Source organism: Elephas maximus, chromosome 8 (genome assembly GCF_024166365.1).
Source record: "Elephas maximus indicus isolate mEleMax1 chromosome 8, mEleMax1 primary haplotype, whole genome shotgun sequence".
In the NCBI taxonomy this organism is placed as follows: Eukaryota; Metazoa; Chordata; class Mammalia; order Proboscidea; family Elephantidae; genus Elephas; species Elephas maximus.
In genome coordinates, this window is record NC_064826.1 from 72,329,700 (window position 1) to 72,349,320 (window position 19,621).

The 19,621-nt window shown below is 38.2% G+C and overlaps 1 protein-coding gene across 1 annotated transcript in view; it reads right to left on the bottom strand.

The window, feature by feature from the left end:
• Positions 1 to 19,621, bottom strand: part of THSD7A (thrombospondin type 1 domain containing 7A) — a 487,115-nt gene that overhangs the window by 275,835 nt on the left and 191,659 nt on the right. Inside the window, exon 2 of the mRNA XM_049894144.1 lies at positions 12,105 to 12,936. Within this exon, the coding sequence (XP_049750101.1) occupies positions 12,105 to 12,936 (832 nt within the window). The remainder of the gene's footprint in view (positions 1 to 12,104; positions 12,937 to 19,621) is intronic.

Consider the following 19,621-nt stretch of genomic DNA (forward strand, 5'->3'; position numbering starts at 1 on the left):
AGGATCACTGCCAATGAGAATGCATATTTTTAATACCAAAAAACCAAATCAAACCCACTGCGGTCGAGTCGATTCTGACTCATATTTTAATACATACTACAAAATTGTTTTTCAAATAGGTTGAACCAATTAATGCTCCCACCTAGAATGTGAGACATTCCTTCCCCCCGCCCCAATTTCTTTAATATTAAATACTATTACATGGAAAAAAGTTAACATAGTAAAAAAAAAAAAACATAGTACCAAAGTTAAAAAAGTTCACATAGCTAGCCTGAGACCACTATCATTAGAAAAGCCTGCTTGCAAAGTTTGCCCTTGGCTGATGTAAGGTTTACAATGAACTTTACCCAGAGAATTTGATCTTTGTCCTTAACTCATGGAGATAATCTCTAAAAACACAGAATATCCAGGGTGATTTTTTTTTTAGTCTTTGTTATCTATGAGGACTCCAGACCACACCTGAGGGTTTATGCTAACGAGGCAACTTTTGGGAGGGGGCTTGCCAAGCCAGGAAGACCCACCATGTGATATCTGACTGACCTCAGGAGATGAGGTGCTGGAGGTTGAGTTCAACCACTTGAGCAGTAATTCAATCAATAATGCCTACATAATGAAACCACAATGAAAGCTCTGTACACTGAATCTCCTGGAGCTTCCTGGTTGGTGATAGACATCTATGCACAGGGTAAGGTGGCATGTTCTTGGGACATGAAGCTCTGCATTGGTAACCCTTCCAGACCTCACCCTATGCATATCTTCTTTATGCTGGTCCTAACTTGGATCCTTTTTGTTTTTTTGCTATAATTGTTTTCATAAGTATAGTGCTTTCCCGAGTCATTCTAGGGAATTACTGAGCTTGAGGAGATCATTGAAATCCCCAAATTTGTAACCAGCAGGCCAGAAGTGAGGAGGACTCAAGGGACCACTGAGCTTAGGGGTCTTGAAGGCACAGTGGGAAACCCTGAGAACCCTTGAATTTATTATTAGAAAAACAGAAATGAGGACCCTATAGCTTGCAACTGGAATCTGAAGTCTTGGGGAGACTTGAAAGTCTGGAGGACCGCCCCTTTCTTTTTATTGAACTTTAGACGAAGTTTTACAGAACTAGTTTCTCATCAAACAGTACACATATTGTTGTATGACACTGGTTAACAATGCCACAACATGTCAACACTCTCCCTTCTCAACCCTGGGTTCCCTATTACCAGCTTTCCTGTTCCCTCCTGCCTTCCAGGCCCTGCCCCAGGGCTGGTGCGTCCCCTTAGTCTTATTTTGTTCCATGCTCCTGTTCAATCTTTTGCTGAAAGGTGAACTTCAGGAGTGGCCTCATTACTGAGCTCAAAGGGGATCCCGGGGCTATATTCTCAGGGTTTCTCCAGTCTCTGCCAGGCCAGCAAGTCTGGTCTTTCTTTTTGAGTTAGATTTCTTTTCTATGTTTTCCTCCAGCTCTGTCCAGAGTCCTCTATTGTGATCCCAGCCAAGCACCATCTAGTTGTACTGGACTCAGTCTGGTAGAGGCCGTGCTAGATGTGGTCCACTAGTCCTTTGGACTGATCTTTCCCTTGCGTCTTTACTTTTCTTCATTGTTCCTTGCTCCCAAAGAGGTGAGACCAGTGGAGTATCCTAGATGGCCACTCACAGGCTTTTAAGACCCCAGACGCTACTCACCAGAGTAGAATGTAGAACATTTTCTTCATAAACTCTGTTATGCCAGTTAAGCTAGGTGTTCCCTGAGGCCATGGTCCCCACAGCCCCTGGCCCAGCAATTCAGTCTCTCAGGGAGTTTGGATGAGTCTATGGAGCTACCTTGTACAGGTTGTGCTGGTTTCCCCAGTATTGTGTACTGTCTTACCTTTCATCAAAGTTACTGCTTATCTTTTGTCTATTAACTGTTTTTCCATGCCCATCCCTCCCCTCCCTTGTAACCATCAAATAAGGTTTCTTTTTGTATGTAAACCTTTTCATGAGTCTTTACAGTAATGGTCTCAAGCAATATTTGTCCTTTTGTGATTGACTTATTTCACTCAGTATAATGCCCTCCAGGTACATCCATGGGATGCTTCACAGATCCATTGTTGTTCTTTATCTTTGAGTTTACTGCTGTCATTTTTTAGTGCTTTTTTTGTGTGTGTGGTGCTAACATTTTCTTTGCTCCTCTTACTCTTCTGTGCTGAGTTCCTTTTGTTTGTGGATTTCTTTTTAATTTCTTTTGTTTTCATTGAGACTTTATGTTTTTCTTCTTTATTTTGATAAGTTTGTTAACTTTCTCTGCGGTTACCTTGAAATTTATCCTTGTCTTCCTAGGTAATAAAAAAAAAAAAAAAGTAATAGGGTCCTATTATTACTTGGTATCGCCTTGCCTTCCTCTCCATTAGAAAGTTCATGCCTATACCGTTTATTCCCTCTTTTGTTGTTCTGACTTTGTTGTCATTTACAGATTAACCTCTCTAGTTCCCTGTTGCAATTGTTTTGGTTTTGGACAGTCCTTGAGAGTTCATTTCCTATGTTGGTATGTGGCTGGTACAATCTTGCGTCCTAGATTCAGGCTGTGGTCTGATGTTGTTTGTTCTTAGACCAAAGGACTCCCTTTAATAATTCTTGTAAGTTTGGCTTGATTTTTACATATTCCCTTAATTTGTTTATCTGAAAATGTCCTAATTTCACCATCATATTTGAACAAAAGTGTTGCAGGATATATTATTCTTGGTTGGCAATGTTTTTCATCCAAGGTTTTGCATAGGTCATCCCATTGCCTTCTTGCCTGCATGGTTTCTGAGGAATAATCAGAGCTTAGTCTGATTATTTCTTCTCTGTATGTGACTTGTTTTTTTCGAGCTGCTTGCAGGATTTTTTCTTTGTGTGATTATGACATGCCTTGGTGTTTTTCTTTTGGGGTCTATCCTATATGGGGTTCATTGAGCTTTTTGGATGGTGAGCTTTTCATCATTCATGATATGAGGGAAGATTTCTGTCAGCAATTCTTCAATGATCCTCTCTGTGTTTTCCATTTTCTGTCCCTGTTCTGGAACTCTGATCACTCACAAATTTTTGCTTTTGATTGTATCCCACATAATTCTCAGGGTATCTTCATTTTTCTTTGTTCTTTTTGCTGATTTTTCCTCAGAGTTGTAGGCAAGTGTTTCTCTTCAATTTCACTGATTCTGTCTTCCATCATTTCAAATCTGCTCCTCAGCCCTTCTATGACACTGTCCATTTCTGAAATCTTGTTGTTTATCTTCTGTATTTCTAATTGTTGTTTTTGTATGATTTCTAGTTGTGAATTTATTTTGGCATTTTGTTCCTGTATTACTTTCCTGAATGTTCCATTTTTTTTGCTCATATTTTCCATGAATTTGTCTGCCTTTTCCAAAAATTTGTCTATTTTTTCCTCATTTTTGTCTGCTTTTTGCTTCAACTCTTGGATTGCTCTGAATATTAGCGTTTGAATTCCCTGTCAGGTAGTCCTAGTGCCTTTTCTTCTACTGGAAAGTTATCTGGTGTTTTATTTTGGATGCCTACTGGACCCATCCTGTCCTTTTTAAAATATGTTTTGATATTGTCTGCTGTCTTCAGGACATTCAGTAGTTATTTCCTTTGTTTCTTGATTATAGATTTGTTTGTTTTCTCCTGCTTTTTTTGTTTTATTTGGTTATGTCTGAGCAGGTGGGCTGTGCTTTCTTTGTTGTTTGCTCATCTGTAGTCATGGTACTTTTCACCTCCTTGTCCAAAGGGCAGGGCCAGTCATTCAGCTATGGTGCAGCAAGGCAGGTCCAGCTGCAGGAGAGGGGCTGGAATAGGTTGTTTATGGCACATACTAGGGCTGACAGGTCGGGTCAGGAATCAGTGCTGGGCAGGTTCCAGTAGGCCGTGCCTGTGCTGCTTGGAGGTGTGATGTTCACTGCATGGTACAGTTAGGCAGGAAAGTGGGGGGAGGTGGTGATGTGTGCAGCTAATAGGGGTACGGGAGAGAGGAGAGAAAAACAGGAGCCAAAAACAAACAAGCAAACAAAGAGAAAAAAAAAGAGTGTTAAAGGAGCTTCATGTTGGAGTGGAGAGATGAGAAGCCGAGAAATGGAGAAAAGCAAAAAAGGAAAAAGAAAGAAAAAAATAACTAGATAAAAATTTGGAAAAGAAAAATAAAGCCCCCAGGAGTCCCAGAGTCCCACTGGTGGGGCTGCTAAGACTGGGGAAGTGGCTCCGAGGCTATGCAGTATAGCCTGGCTAGAGGGGGTATAAATGTCACACAGCACCAGGTATTCAGGAGACAGGAAAAGAAGGTAAGTGTAGAGAGACAAGAACTGAGAAGCGAAGACAGACAGAAAGGGAAAAAGAGAGGGAAAAGAAAAAAAGAAATGCCTCCAGGGATCCCACCTACGTGGCTGCGCAGATTGGGGGAGTGGCTCCTAAGCAGTGCAGTGCAGCCCAGCTAGAAGGGGCTCCCAACCTGTGAAAAGAACAAGAAAACAAACGAACAAAACAAAACAGAACAGAACAAAGCAAAACAAGGAAAAAAAAAAAAAACCCAGAAATCCCACCAGTGTGGTGTTGCACACCGGGGGAGTGGATCCCCAGTCGAGCGTGGCTTCACAGCTTTTCAAGAAGAAGCAAAGTGGCGCTTGGACCCAAGCCTTCCAGATAAAGGGGGAGAGGTGGTAGGAGGCACAGAAGAAACCAAAGGAGATAGAAAGACGCAATACCAGCTCAGGGGACCAGCCAGTATGGGCAGGAAGAATCCAAGCAGCCTGAGGCCAAAGCAGTTGCCTCCCAACCAAGAGACTGTAGCTGGTGGGAAGCAGAAGAGAGGCCGAGGTGGACGAGGGGAGCTAGGAAAAAATATATCACTCGTTACCAGGTGCTCATTTCCTGCTGGGAGCTTCATGAAGCTGTTTTCCGTACTCCCTCTCCGCTGACCTCCAATGTGGGTGGGGTGAATCCAAGCAGAACAGATGCTACACTTCCCTGCCAGCCCAGCCACCACAGCCAGCCAAGAAGTTCAGAGGTTAGAGCAGTGGAGAGAGAATGGGGGGTGGGAAAGCGTGTATCGCTGGTTACCGGCTGCTCTGTCTCCTGCTGGGAGTTCCGCCAAGTTGCTTCCCGTGCTCCCTGTCTCCCAATCTCCAGCAGGAGTCCAAGATGGTGGATCTATGCTGCATTAGCTGATAGGGCCCTCCGCATGTATCTCTCCTCACTCTCTGTCCTCTGTCAGTTTCTTATTTCATTTGGTGCTTGGCTGTGTTCTCTATCTCTGCATTTGGCACTTCGGGTTTCAGGAATGGATGTTTGTCTGTGTTTTACTTAGTTTTTTGGGGTCTTTGCTTTGGAGGGACAGCGTGCTGCTTCTGTCTATGGCGCCATGTTGGCCAGAAATCCAGGACTGTCCTTTCCAATGTGTGAGAACTGATCCACTTCTGGTGGTTAGAGTCAGAGGAAGTAGTAACACATTTGCAACTGGTGTCAAATCCGAACTGAATTGTATCCCCTCAATTGGTGTCTAAAACTTGATGGGTAAATCATTCCCTAAATGATAAGAGTGTCTTAACTATGCCTCATCTGTCTGTACAAACATTTATGCTGAACACTTGCTTTCCTTCTGGGAGCCTGTAATGTTCATATGTGCAAAGTAGAGGGTGCCTATATTACTAACCCCCAATAAAACCATTGGGCACTGAGTCTCTAATAAACTTTTCTGGTAGACAACGTCTCACACGTGTTGTTGCAATTCTTTGTGGGGGAAATTCAGTGCATCCTGTGTGACTTCCTTGGGAGAAAACTCTTGGAAGCTTGCCCCTGATTTCCTCTAGACTTCCTTCCATTTGCATTTTCTTTAGGCTGATTTTTTATCATATCCTTTCACTATAATAAATTTTAGCCATATGTACAACTATATGTTGAGTCCTGTGAGTCCTTCTAGAAAATCACCAAACCTGGGGGTGGCCTTGATGAGCCCCAACACAACTACCAAATTTTGTATGTACTAATTTGAGAGATGAAAATTAAATTAAAAAAAAAAATTATGTTTCTTAATTGTGATTGAGGATTAACATATTTTCTGTGACCTGATGCTGTCCTTTGCCAATTTTTATATTCAGTTTTTGGTCTTTTTCTTAATGATTTGTAGGAACTCTTTACATATTAAGAAACTTAGCTGTTTGTCAATTTGCAGTATTTTTTCTCAGTTTGCTATTTGGCTTTTAGCTGTATTAATAATATATACTTTTTCTGAGCATAATATTATTATTTTTAAATGTGATCAAGTATATCAATCTTCCTTTATGATCTCTACATTCTGTGGTCTGGGCCTCATTTTAAGATTTTTTAAAATGTCTGTTATCTTCTGGTATTTTTTAAAATATATTTTAAGTCTTTTTGAATCAATCTGTTCAATCAATCTTGTAGAGGGATTCAGTTCTTTTTTTTTTTTTTTAATCTTCTTCCTTCAAATGGCAAACCAACTGCCCCTAAAATAAATTCATTAAATTATTTCTTTTCCCCAAAATTGTAAATGTCCCTTCATGATAAAAAAAAAAAAAAACATGATAGACAACATATTTTATGGTTTTGCGATCTGTCTCTAGACCCTATTCTGTTTCATCTGACTGTTCATATCCAAAAACAAACAAACAAAGCAAACTCATTACCATCAAGTTGATTCCAACTCATAGTGACCCTGTAGGACAGAGTCGAACTGCCTCATAAAGTTTCCAAGGCTGTAATCTTTACAGGAACAGACTGCCACACCTTTATCCTATGGAGTGGCTGGTGGGTTCGAACCACCGGCCTTTCAGTTAACAGTTGAGTGATTAGCAACTGCACCACCAGGGCTCCTTGACTATTCATGTACTAATATCAAATTAGTTTACTATTATTATGATTATTTTTATTATCATTACTATCAAATATAATGCATACAATTATCTGGTACAGTCTCTCCTGTTTTTATTTTTCAGTATTTTCCTGGCCTGTCTTGTATGCTTATTTTTTCCTTCTGTATTTTACAGTAACTTAATCGGTGGCACAGTGGTTAAGAGCTATAGCTGGTAATCAAAAGGTCCGCAGTTCAAATCTACCAGCTACACCTTGCAAACCCTATTAGGGCAGTTCTACCCTGCTGCAGGGTCACTATGAGTCAGAATTGAGTCAACGGCAACAGGTTTTTTGTTTTTGTTTTTTTAGTATAGGGACAATTGGTATGTTTTACTAAATGTTATAGACAGGTACATATCTACTTTTCTACACCAAGTCTGGTGTTGTGTGCAGACTTTTTGTAGTTAGAGTTACAGATTTTTTTTTTTTAATTATTGCCAATGGGATATTCCTATCATTTTCCTCCCATATTGCTTATTAGTTAAGTAAATTAGTTTTCTGTTTGCATCTAGGGAATATATTGATTTTTGGCTATTATCTTTGTGTCCATCTATCTCATTGAATTCTTTTATTGTTTATAGTATATTTTCAATTGATTCTCTAGAGTTCCAGTATACAATCATATTGTGAAAAAATGTTAATTTTGCCACCTGCTTTCCAAGTTTCATTTCCTTCTTTTTTCTCACTCCATTGACTAGTACTTACAGTTCAGTGTTAACTTAGAGTGGAGAGAATACGCTGTCCAATCTTATTTTTTGACATAAAAGGGAATGCTTGTAATGTTTCACAATTAAGCATCGTGCTGGCTTACAGTTTGATGTCTCTTTATCTATATATCTAAAAATTGAGGTATATCAGTTCTTCTATGAGGACATAATTTCACCCTCTTCCAGCAGAGTATTAGCTTTGTGTAATTTCAGTAGTTGAATTAACTTCTTCCTTAAATTCGGGAAAGTCTTCTATTCTCTCATTTTCTCTTCTGTTCTAATTTTTCAGGTCCTATCTTTAGGAACACAGTTGCTTCACATTGTGATCTCCATTGTTTCTGTATCCATTATCTTTTATAAAAATTGTTCTCTATATCATGAACTCTTCTTACTACAGAATACTTTTCCAGTTTTTGCTGCTTTTAATGTGAATTTTGAGTCCCTAGGTGGCACAGTGGTTAAGTACTAGGCTGCTGACCTAAAGGTAGGCAGTGCAAACCCACCAGCCACTCTTCAGGAGAAAGATGTGGCAGTCTACTTCTGCAGATATTTTACAGACTTGGAAACTCTATGGGGCAGTTCTACTCCTCCCATAGGGTCACTATCAGGTGGAATCAAATTGATAGCAATGGATTTGGTTTTTGGTTTTAGGTGGCACAAACAGTTAAGTGCTAGACTACTAGCCAAAAGATTTGTTGTTCGAACCCACCCAGAGAAACCTTGGAAGACAGTCCTAGTGATTTGCTTGTGAAAGATCACAGCCTTGGACATTCTATGGAGCAGTTCTACTCTGTACACGTGGGGTCACCATGAGTCAGAATCGACTTCACAACAACTAACAACAGTAACGATGTGAATTTTAGTTCTAGTCTTGTTCTATAATTCTTCTCTATTTCTTTTCTGAGCTCTGTCATGTCACCTTACGCTCATTCTATTTTCTTTTCTCCTTTTTGAGCACTGCAATTGTTTATGTTTTTATTCAGTGAAAAATTTCCTTTAATATCTTTGATTTCTTGGAGAAATACTGGTCCATAATTTCAAACCAACTTTGCCCTGGGTAAGACTCCATTGAAGCCGGTTGGAAGTCACTGGTTCACAGGGAATCCTCAAGCATCATGGTGTGTGTGTAATGATTTAGAATTCCGAACCCTGGTTGTGTAGTGGTTAAGTGCCACAGCTGCTAACCAAGAGGTCGGCAGTTTGAATCTACCAGGCACTCTTTGGAAACACTATCGGGCAGTTCTACTCTGTCCTATAGGGTCGCTATGAGTCGGAATCGATTTGACAGCAGTGGGTTTTCCACTACTGACCAAAACTTTCAATCTCTCACTCTGTCCAACTGATAGTCTTTTGTCAGGAATAATGACATAGCGTGTGTCCTTGTGCAGTTCTGTCTATCATGTCATTCTGTTTTCAAACAGAACTGAAGGAGCCCTTGTGCTAACACAGACCATGCCATACTACGGTCTTGGTCCCTCAGAAAGGGGTCATCGAGTTGGCCCCTCAGAAAGTTCAGAAATTTTGAATATTCCCAAGAATACTCACTTAGGCCTAATTTCACCACACTGACCAACTCTACTGTGATTGGGACTGTGACTGTTCTCTAAAGTCCAAGTAGGAATGGACTTTCGCTCTTACTGATTTTGATCAGTTTGAAAGAGGAAAGCAGGTCAGATCTATCATCTTTAACTTGGAAGTATTAGCAGTAGCTCTACTATATTATTTATTTACCTATGAACTACTTCCCCAGGACTCTTGGGTTTAAAAAAAACCAGTTATATAGCCAAATTTACTTAGGTATCGTAACAGGGTTTTGTTAGCCATATTTAAATTATTTTCATCCTTTTACATAATAAAATTATTTCTGAGTTTGTTAGAAGATGAGACACTTTAAAAGTAATCATCAAGTCATTGATCTATGGCACTGTGTTTTGTTGGTTTGCTTCCTTGATATCATGGTGTAATAGTTCAGCAAAATGTAGTCAATACACCTTTTTTTTGTCTCTTCTTCACTAGGACTTTAACTTTCTTAACCATGTACAATAATTCATATATGATAAATATTAATAACCAATTTAATTGTTTAACATAAACTTTAATCTATACCCCAATAAATCAGAATATAAATGCAACTACCATTCTACTGCAATAGTTAGATATGGTATTTTCAATGGAATATAAGAACCTGACAAATGCCTACAGATTACTTAATATATTTGCTTAATTCAGACAACTGGATAGGAATATTAGGATCATGGTACTTGGCACCATGCAGTGGTAGCTACTACCCTAATTACACTTTTAGTTGAGTAGTCAACATTAAATTATATGTCTTCAGCATGTTAACCCAATGACAGCAGGAGACAACTCAAGGTGCCTTGGAGGCTCATTCAATTACTCAGTGGGATCCAAGTAACTAATGTAACTGTAATACTTCAGGAAAAGAGATCAGGAAATCACTGGAACAAGGACAGTCAGAAAAGAACAAAACAAGGATTGAACTGAAAAGCGTGCATGACCCAGAACCAGAGGTTAAACACACACACACGTGCACACACACGTACACACACACACACGAGTTGTAAGGAATGAGGAGAATGAAGGCAGGAGAAAAGGCAGCCATTAGCAAAGTCAGAGAAGGAGTTAGAGAGAAGAGACCACAACACAGAGAGAGCAGATTACTATACAGCTGAAATAAAATATAAATGTGTAAGTACAAAGGGGTTGGGTAGGAAATATGCTAAAGTAGTGAACAGAACCATGCTATACTGACAGAAAGTTATTGTCTTAAACATGTGAATCAATTGTTTGTTTGCTTGTTTTTTTACTTACATATTTAAACTATATCCTGTTCCAAAAAGAGCTTTAAATAAGCTTTCAAAATCCACACATAATAATATTACTAGACAAGAATGGGTAAAGGAAAAATAATAAGGATGAGAGAAGAGATGATGCCAGTGAGGTAACGCATGCCACATGGTCCTCTTTTGGTTCCCAATGGCCAAACAGGAAAATGTGATCTTTTACAAGATTTCCAGGAGCTATAAGAAAAGCAGTCCAACTGCTCACCAAAAACACATGAGTTGCAACCTCAGTGAAATTTATCTTACATGTTTTCGGTCAATAGGATAGACTGCATGGTGTAGTAGATGACACACTCAATGTCATTTCTACAATAAATACAATATCAAATTCTGAGTGATGTTTCTGTAATTTCAGTTCAGCACAAATCGTAACTACATAAATATTTCAGAAAAAGCCATTATGCAAACGATTCAGATAAGCCACTCCCAGATGGTCTGGCTTATTCAAGAGCAAAACTGAGAATATCCAGAGAACATCATATCTTTTAGATAATCCTCAATGAATATTATTTTCACAATAAATAAGTAATGTATGAGAAAGTCTTTCATATTTCATAATATAGTCATTATTTACTTAAAGAAAATTTTCCAAATAATTTCTGTCTAGAATATTCAGCCAATTAATTACATATTTTCTAACCTAGGCTGTTCATGATTAAATACTTAACTTATTTTATACACCAGGTTTCCCTTTTCTTCCCTGGGGAGAGTTATTCCATTTTATAAAATGTGAACTAAAATTATTCTTAGCTATAGCTCCCTAGGTTGTTGTTTAGAGTAGATTTTGTTTATAGGGTAATTCTCAAAATGCTATAAACCTGGAGAGATTACAAGTTTGCCTTACTCTATTTTACTAAAAATAAGTATCTGAATTCAAATCCTAACAATCCAGCCAATAAGTTTTTTTTTACTGTTATAAAAGGAAACAACACTATTAACCTGAAGAAGCAGTATCTTCTCCTGGAGAACTGTACATGCTCTAGATTTGAAAGGGAATGTTAAATTAACTCAAGTAGTATTTTTTTTTTTTTTTTTTTTTTAGTATAATGCCAGGAGTCCCAGGAGTCCCTAGGTGGTGAAAATGGTTAACACACTCAGCTGCTAACCTGCTAACTGAAAGGTTGGAAGTTCAAGTCCACCCATAATGTGCTAGGAAGACAAGCCTGGTGAGCTATTCCCAAAAAAGAAGCCACTGAAAATCCTATGGAGCACAATTCTACTCTGACATATGGTCACCATGATTCAAATAAACTTGACAGCAACAGATGTGGTGAGGAAGCCCTGGTGGCATAATGGTTAAGAGCTTGGCTGCTAACCAAAAAGGTCAACAGTTAGAACCCACCAGCCGCTCCTTGGAAACCCAATGGGGCAGTTCTACTTTGTCTTATAGGACTGATATGAGTCCAAATCAACTAGGACGGCAACGGGGTTTGGTGTGCTGACAGCAACAGCTGTGTTATAGTGCCTAAACAGGAGCAAAATAGAAATAACCCCAGAATATCCACAGAAGTTTCAAAGGTTTAAAGCTCCAAAGGTTATGCATGGGAGTAATTTGTTCTAAATTGTGCATGTAGTATTCCAGGACTTAGTACAGCACACCTTGAGTGTTATCCTTACCCATGACTTTGACAGACAGACACATGTAATTAATGGTAATAAAAAACATTACCTCAAATCAGCAGCTTTCCCAGTCTTGTTTGCACACATAACCTCCCTGGTCTGATATCCAATCTGGATGTCCCAATATTTGTTCTCTTGTCTGTTCTGTCTGTTTCTATTTCTCTTTTTCTTAATAAGTTCACGGGCCTCTGGATCCTTTACTCCTTTTCCTCGGTCTTTTTCCCGTTCTTTATTCTTCCCACGTCTCCTTGCTTGTCTTGCTTGTCTCGAGTGAGGCATTGAACACGTGCTCCAAGGACCCACATGCAAGCTGTACATGCTCTCCTCAGCTTCACATGGGCCGGACTGGCACAACTGGAACTCCGTCAGGTTTGGACAGCCAGAGCCTCCAAACTGAGGGGGCGCGACAACGTGACGTGCCCGGTGCTGGAGCCCATTGCCACACGTCTTCGAACACTCGGACCAGGCAGAAAACTCAGACACAATGCAATCTTGCTGGCAAGGGATGAGGCAGGCCTGTTCCAGGAGAGGCTTGGGCTCAAAGTACTCACAAATGATGTCCTCTGCAGGAATGTTTTTGCCTTTCTGGATGCACGTGATCTCTCTCACCTGAACACCTTCTTCCCCCTTAACGCACTCGAGGGGTTTCTCCAGGGTTTTTGAAATCACGGGCTGACATTGATTCCAGGGGCCAAGCCTCCAGTCATACAATTCTTTGTGCCAGTCACAAATTCTGAAACAATTTTGCTGGTTATTCGGCCTCTCTGCCTGCTTACAGTTTGTATGCAATGTCGTCCATCCTTCCACATGGGCACACCACACAGCCCTGGTCTGAATGCCTCCTGGACCACATTCGTCTCCCATGCATCGGCCCCATGGACCTACAAAACAACACAAGAGTTAACAGTGCTACTAGAAGAAATCTACAAGTCACTTCACGTTCCAGAAAGACTTTTCAAGATCTAGTACATTAACTTCCCTAAAGTGTTATAAAGTAGGTCTCTGTACATGACTGTTGAAAAGTAACCATCAGGACTAAGTATTTTTGCAAAAAGGGAACTGTGTCACAGAGACTATATAAGGTAACTGCTGGGACAATTTCACTTTGGGTCCTTTTGGGATTACTAAAAGTTTGATTTTATTCATTTCTTTTATTTTAGGTAGTTAGAGGATCCTTGCTCAGAAAAGACATCAGATATTAGTCACAGTGAAGACCCATTACTCCTGTCTTAAAACCACCAAATCCATTTCAGTAACTGCCAAAGAAAATAGCCCCATGCAAATGCTTTGCCTCCTGCAGACTTTTTCTTTCCTGGGCAATTAACTATTTCATAGAATGTGCTCTCTTCTACCTCCTCATTTTTTGGTGTTACACACTTATGACTGCAAGGAATAATAGTTGTATACTGTGTGTGCTGACAGAATTTAAAGTGTTTATTTTCTGGTAACCAAAGCTAGAAAGTGCCACTTAAGCACTTTCTGCCTTTAAACTTACCAAACAATTAATTTTTTCATCCCCCAAGAAAAGTATAGAGGTGGATAAGGAAATTTAGATTCAATTAAAAGACTTCTGCAATTTTCTGAACGTTCAAAGAGTATTTAGGATTTTATCAATTTATTCATTTCTTCAATATTTGGTATTCCAGAGCTGTTTTATGCTTCAGTGGCTTTATTATGAAATGTGGGCTTTCTACTTTAGAACACTTCTTAGTGCAGACTGAAACCTTCTTACATTTGCATGTATTATTTCTTTCGATAAGGTAGATTTTATGATTTTCAATGCTTTAACAGACCAATCTCAATTTAGGAAGTTGAGAATTACTTTAAAATGGTATAGAAATTTAAAGATCATGAAATTATACGATTTTCAAAATGTGTTCCATGGAATTTGAGGAATCATATGATGTACCCTAGAGTCATCTATAATAGGCTGTGTGGGGAGGTGAGGGCCAGCATATAATAGTGTTGTTGGGCCCAACTTCCCCTGCCCTGTACTCCTCCCCCATTGCTGCTTTGATAAGAGGAGCTCCATTTTATTATTTAATTATATATATATTAAGATGTATAATATTTTTTTCTGACAAGAGGCTTCTGCTGCTGAAAGTGAAAACGACTAAACTAGGCCAATGGATTCATTCTATGGATGAGAAAAACAGAAACAAAAAGGTGGAGTGATTTTCCAACTTCACATCTTGATGAATAACAAAGCCATCCTGAGTTTTAATCCCAGTTCTTTTGACTTTTGGTCTAAGGATTTAGAGTCGATTTTAAAGCTGAAGGCTTAGATACTTTTTTCTAGACAAAATAGTTGTTAATCAACAAAGAATGAAATATGAAGAATGTTTATCCAATATTTCATTTTGTTTACCTAAGAAGATGTTTTCAATTTGATGATGTTACCTTCATTACAAATTGTATAATGGAGCTGTAAATAGAAAAGAGACTAACCACAAATATTGTGCTAACTAATCATTATCACATGGAAATAAGGACCAGATATTTGGCATACCCATATCATTACTTTATGAAGTTCATATGTAAAGAGTTACTATGAGTTAGATTTGACTCAGTGGCAATGGGGTCTTTTTTTTTGTTTTGTTTTTATAATGCATTAGGGAAATAGTCTTCCCAGAGTGCTGATGTCAAAACCTGATGGGCTTAGAAAGCTGAGTGTCAGTGGGTTTGTTGCATCTGCCAACAGTAAATGTATGATGATATTTTATTTTTAATTTTTAAAAAAGAAAAATATTCACAAATAGGTTGATCTCTTAGATATTTTTTAAATTCTCAGTTTGGGAATTGCAGAATTTACCATCCTTCACAATAAGGAAAATATATATATATATATATTTAGAATTAATTAAACACATCTTTGGCATTTACACCTTTTTCTCACTAAACCTGAAAAAAACAATAGTTCTTATGTTCCACATTAAACACAGCATTTAAAGATGTGTTTATGCGGGACCCTTAAGAGTAAGCTATACGCCATTAAGTCTAAATTTCAAAACAGAAGTGTCTTGAATTAACTCAAAGTCTAAACTGAAGTAATTCAAAATGCAATTCCAGAGAACTTCTGAATATTTTGTTTTCTAATCCTTGAAGTTAATTGTGAAATTACACTGATTAATCAAATCAGGGCTATTAAGAAGTTAATCTTTTATCTCCAAAGTAAAAACAAAAACTTTTTTATAGCAGTTATACATTTGGCATGGAAAAAAAAAAACCTCAATTGGATGTTTTCGGTAAGATTGCATTGTTATTAATGGCTGTGCTTTAACTGGAGCCCTGGTGGCACAGCGGTTAAGAGCTAAGGCTGCTAATCAAAAGATTGGCAGTTCAAATCCACCAGCTGCTCCTTGGAAACCCTATGGGGCAGTTCTACTCTGTCCTATAGGGTCTCTAGGAGTCGAAATCTCCTTGATGGCAATGGATTTGGTTTTGGTTTGCTACTTTTAACTAATTAATAGAAATGTTATTACAGAAATCTGACTATATAAAATGAATTGACTTAAAGTCTTTGTATTATTGATAAGTAAAGAAACCACATATACTGACAATATGTTTTTTCTAAACAACACAATGAGGTAGAACTACACACTAGCTAACTCTCAAGGTTAGGACTGGCAAAGATATTAAATTCATATAAAATGAATATTAGCAAATGACTCCAACTTACTTCTAAGTTTATTCTAAACTAAAAATGAATTTTAGTTACCTTGAAAATGATTCATGGCTTACTGACACTAAATTGGGATGAGTTCCTTCCTTATAAATTCTGAGGATCCTGCATGTTTCTCACATCACACTTATGACAATTTCAATTAGTTTATTGCTTACCAAATTAGACTGACTCTATGGCCCCATGGGGTTTCCTGAGTGGCACAAACGATTAAATACTTGACTACTAGCCAAAAGGTTGACCCAGAGGCGCCCTGAAAGACAGGCCCGGCAATCTGCTTCCAAAAGGTCACAGCTTTGAGAACTCTTTGGAGTAGTTTTACTCTGTACATACGGTGTACCATGAGTCAGAATCTACTCAAGGACAACTAAACAACAACACCATGGCCCCTTGAGGGCAGGCCCTCACCTGTCTTCTGTTAGCAATGGTAGTCCATGCACACAGGACAAGCTCAATAATATTTATTAAATAAATGAATAAAATCAGAAACTAAATCATGTAAATGTTTTTCCAATTAATTTATTATTCAGCAGATGGCAGCTGTAGAGGTAATTGAGGATAAAAACAAAATGTAATTTTCTTTTAAGTCATTCCAATATATCATTGTTATCTAAAAACTTTTGACTCTTATGTAGCAATTAAAAAAAGATGCAATTACTAATAAAAATTTTTAAATGTAGTGACATATTCAATTACAACCAGAACCCATAACATAATCTTGAGAGCCTATAATTTTTTCATGTAACTTATTTTAATATTATTACATATATTTTTTATACGTAAATATGCAAAACATTTTTCTTAAATTGGCATCGCTTTTTAGCAGATTTTAGATTATCCTGGATGTGTACGCACAGTATTTCTTGTTTTTCTCTTGGCTTTTGAGCTAGACAAAGCACATTTTCCAGCAATGATGTTCATCTACATATAAAAAATAAAATAAACTTTCCTGTCTACTCAAAATGTGTAAATGCCCTATAAAATAAAAAGAAAACAGCTCATGTAGAAGTTTAATAATACTGGCATCTTGTTTATGAAACTATGACTCAAATGCTTATTCTGCACTTTGTAAAGAATACAAATATACTCCCTAAGGGAACCATGGAGTATATTTTTATTCTTCAGTTTGAAGAAGCTAAATTTTCCCAACTAGAAGCATCTCTTTGAACACCTGTTTCTCTATTGATCTTTGACAATAATTCCTCTAGTACAGACATTACAGACACAATAGTTTTCCGATCATGTAAAAGTTACAATTTGGAGGCGGAGCCAAGATGGCGGACTAGGCAGACGCTACCTCGGATCCCTCTTACAACAAAGACACGGAAAAACAAGTGAATCGATCACATACATAACAATCTACGAACCCTGAACAACAAACACAGATTTAGAGACGGAGAACGAACTAATACGGGGAAGCAGCGATTGTTTCCAGAGCCTGGAGCCAGCATACCAGTCAGGTACGGCACAAGCACAGAGACCTGCTCCACCCCCCTGAACTAACCCCGGGAGGGGGACTAGCCGGTTCCACGGGCGGCGTGGGACGCAGCCGTTAGGAGAAGTCCCCGGGAGGCAGTGACTGATCTTGGAGCAGAAAGAGCAGCATCTGAGCCGGGGAACCGTCCCACAGGGATTTGGACTGCACGCAGATTTTCTGGAAAAACTAGTTTCCCAGTGATGGCTCGGAGACAACAATCCATATCAAACCACTTAAAGAAGCAGACCGTGACAGCTTCTCCAACTCCCCAAACAAAAGAATCAAAATCTTTCCCAAATGAAGATACAATTTTGGAATTATCAGATACAGAATATAAAAAACTAATTTACAGAATGCTTAATGATATCACAAATGAAATTAGGATATCTGCAGAAAAAGCCAAGGAACACACTGATAAAACTGTTGAAGAACTCAAAAAGATTATTCAAGAACATACTGGAAAAATTAATAAGTTGCAAGAATCCATAGAGAGACAACATGTAGAAATCCAAAAGATTAACAATAAAATAACAGAATTAGACAACACACTAGGAAGTCAGAGGAGCAGACTCGAGCAATTAGAATGCAGACTGGGACATCTGGAGGACCAGGGAATCAACACCAACATAGCTGAAAAAAAATCAGATAAAAGAATTAAAAAAAATGAAGAAACCCTAAGAATTATGTGGGACTCTATCAAGAAGGATAACCTGCGGGTGATTGGAGTCCCAGAACAGGGAGGGGGGACAGAAAACACAGAGAAAATAGTTGAAGAACTTCTGACAGAAAACTTCCCTGACATCATGAAAGACGAAAGGATATCTATCCAAGATGCTCATCGAACCCCATTTAAGAATGATCCAAAAAGAAAAACACCAAGACATATTATCATCAAACTCACCAAAACCAAAGATAAACAGAAAATTTTAAAAGCAGCCAGGGAGAAAAGAAAGGTTTCCTTCAAGGGAGAATCAATAAGAATATGTTCTGACTACTCAGCAGAAACCATGCAGGCAAGAAGGGAATGGGACGACATATACAGAACACTGAAGGAGAAAAACTGCCAACCAAGGATCATATATCCAGCAAAACTCTCTCTGAAATATGAAGGCGAAATTAAGATATTTACAGACAAACACAAGTTTAGAGAATTTGCAAAAACCAAACCAAAGCTACAAGAAATACTAAAGGATATTGTTTGGTCAGAGAACCAATAATATCAGATATCAGCACAACACAAGGTCACAAAACAGAACGTCCTGATATCAACTCAAATAGGGAAATCACAAAAACAAACAAATTAAGATTAATTAAAAAAAAAATACACATAACAGGGAATCATGGAAGTCAATAGGTAAAAGATCACAATAATCAAAAAGAGGGACTAAATACAGCAGGCATTGAACTTCCATATGGAGAGTGATACAAGGCGATATAGAACAATACAAGTTAGGTTTTTACTTAGAAAAATAGGGGTATATAATGAGGTAACCACAAAAAGGTATAACAACTCTATAACTCAAGACAAAAACCAAGAAAAACGTAACGACTCAACTAACATAAAGTCAAACACTATGAAAGTGAGGATCTCACAATTTACTAAGAAAAACGCCTCAGCACAAAAAAGTATGTGGAAAAATGAAATTGTCAACAACACACATAAAAAGGCATCAAAATGACAGCACTAAAAACTTATTTATCTATAATTACCCTGAATGTAAATGGACTAAATGCACCAATAAAGAGACAGAGAGTCACAGACTGGATAAAGAAACACGATCCATCTATATGCTGCCTACAAGAGACACACCTTAGACTTAGAGACACAAACAAACTAAAACTCAAAGGATGGAAAAAAGTATATCAAGCAAACAATAAGCAAAAAAGAAGAGGAGTAGCAATATTAATTTCTGACAAAATAGACTTTAGACTTAAATCCACCACAAAGGATAAAGAAGGACACTATATAATGATAAAAGGGACAATTGATCAGGAAGACATAACCATATTAAATATTTACGCACCCAATGACAGGGCTGCAAGATATATAAATCAAATTTTAACAGAACTGAAAAGCGAGATAGATACCTCCACAATTATAGTAGGAGACTTCAACACACCCCTTTCGGAGAAGGACAGGACATCCAGTAAGAAGCTCAACAGAGACACGGAAGATCTAATTACAACAATCAACCAACTTGACCTCATTGACTTATACAGAACTCTCCACCCAACTGCTGCAAAATATACTTTTTTTTCTAGCGCACATGGAACATTCTCTAGAATAGACCACATATTAGGTCATAAAACAAACCTTTGCAGAGTCCAAAACATCGAAATATTACAAAGCATCTTCTCAGACCACAAGGCAATAAAACTAGAGATCAATAACAGAAGAACGAGGGAA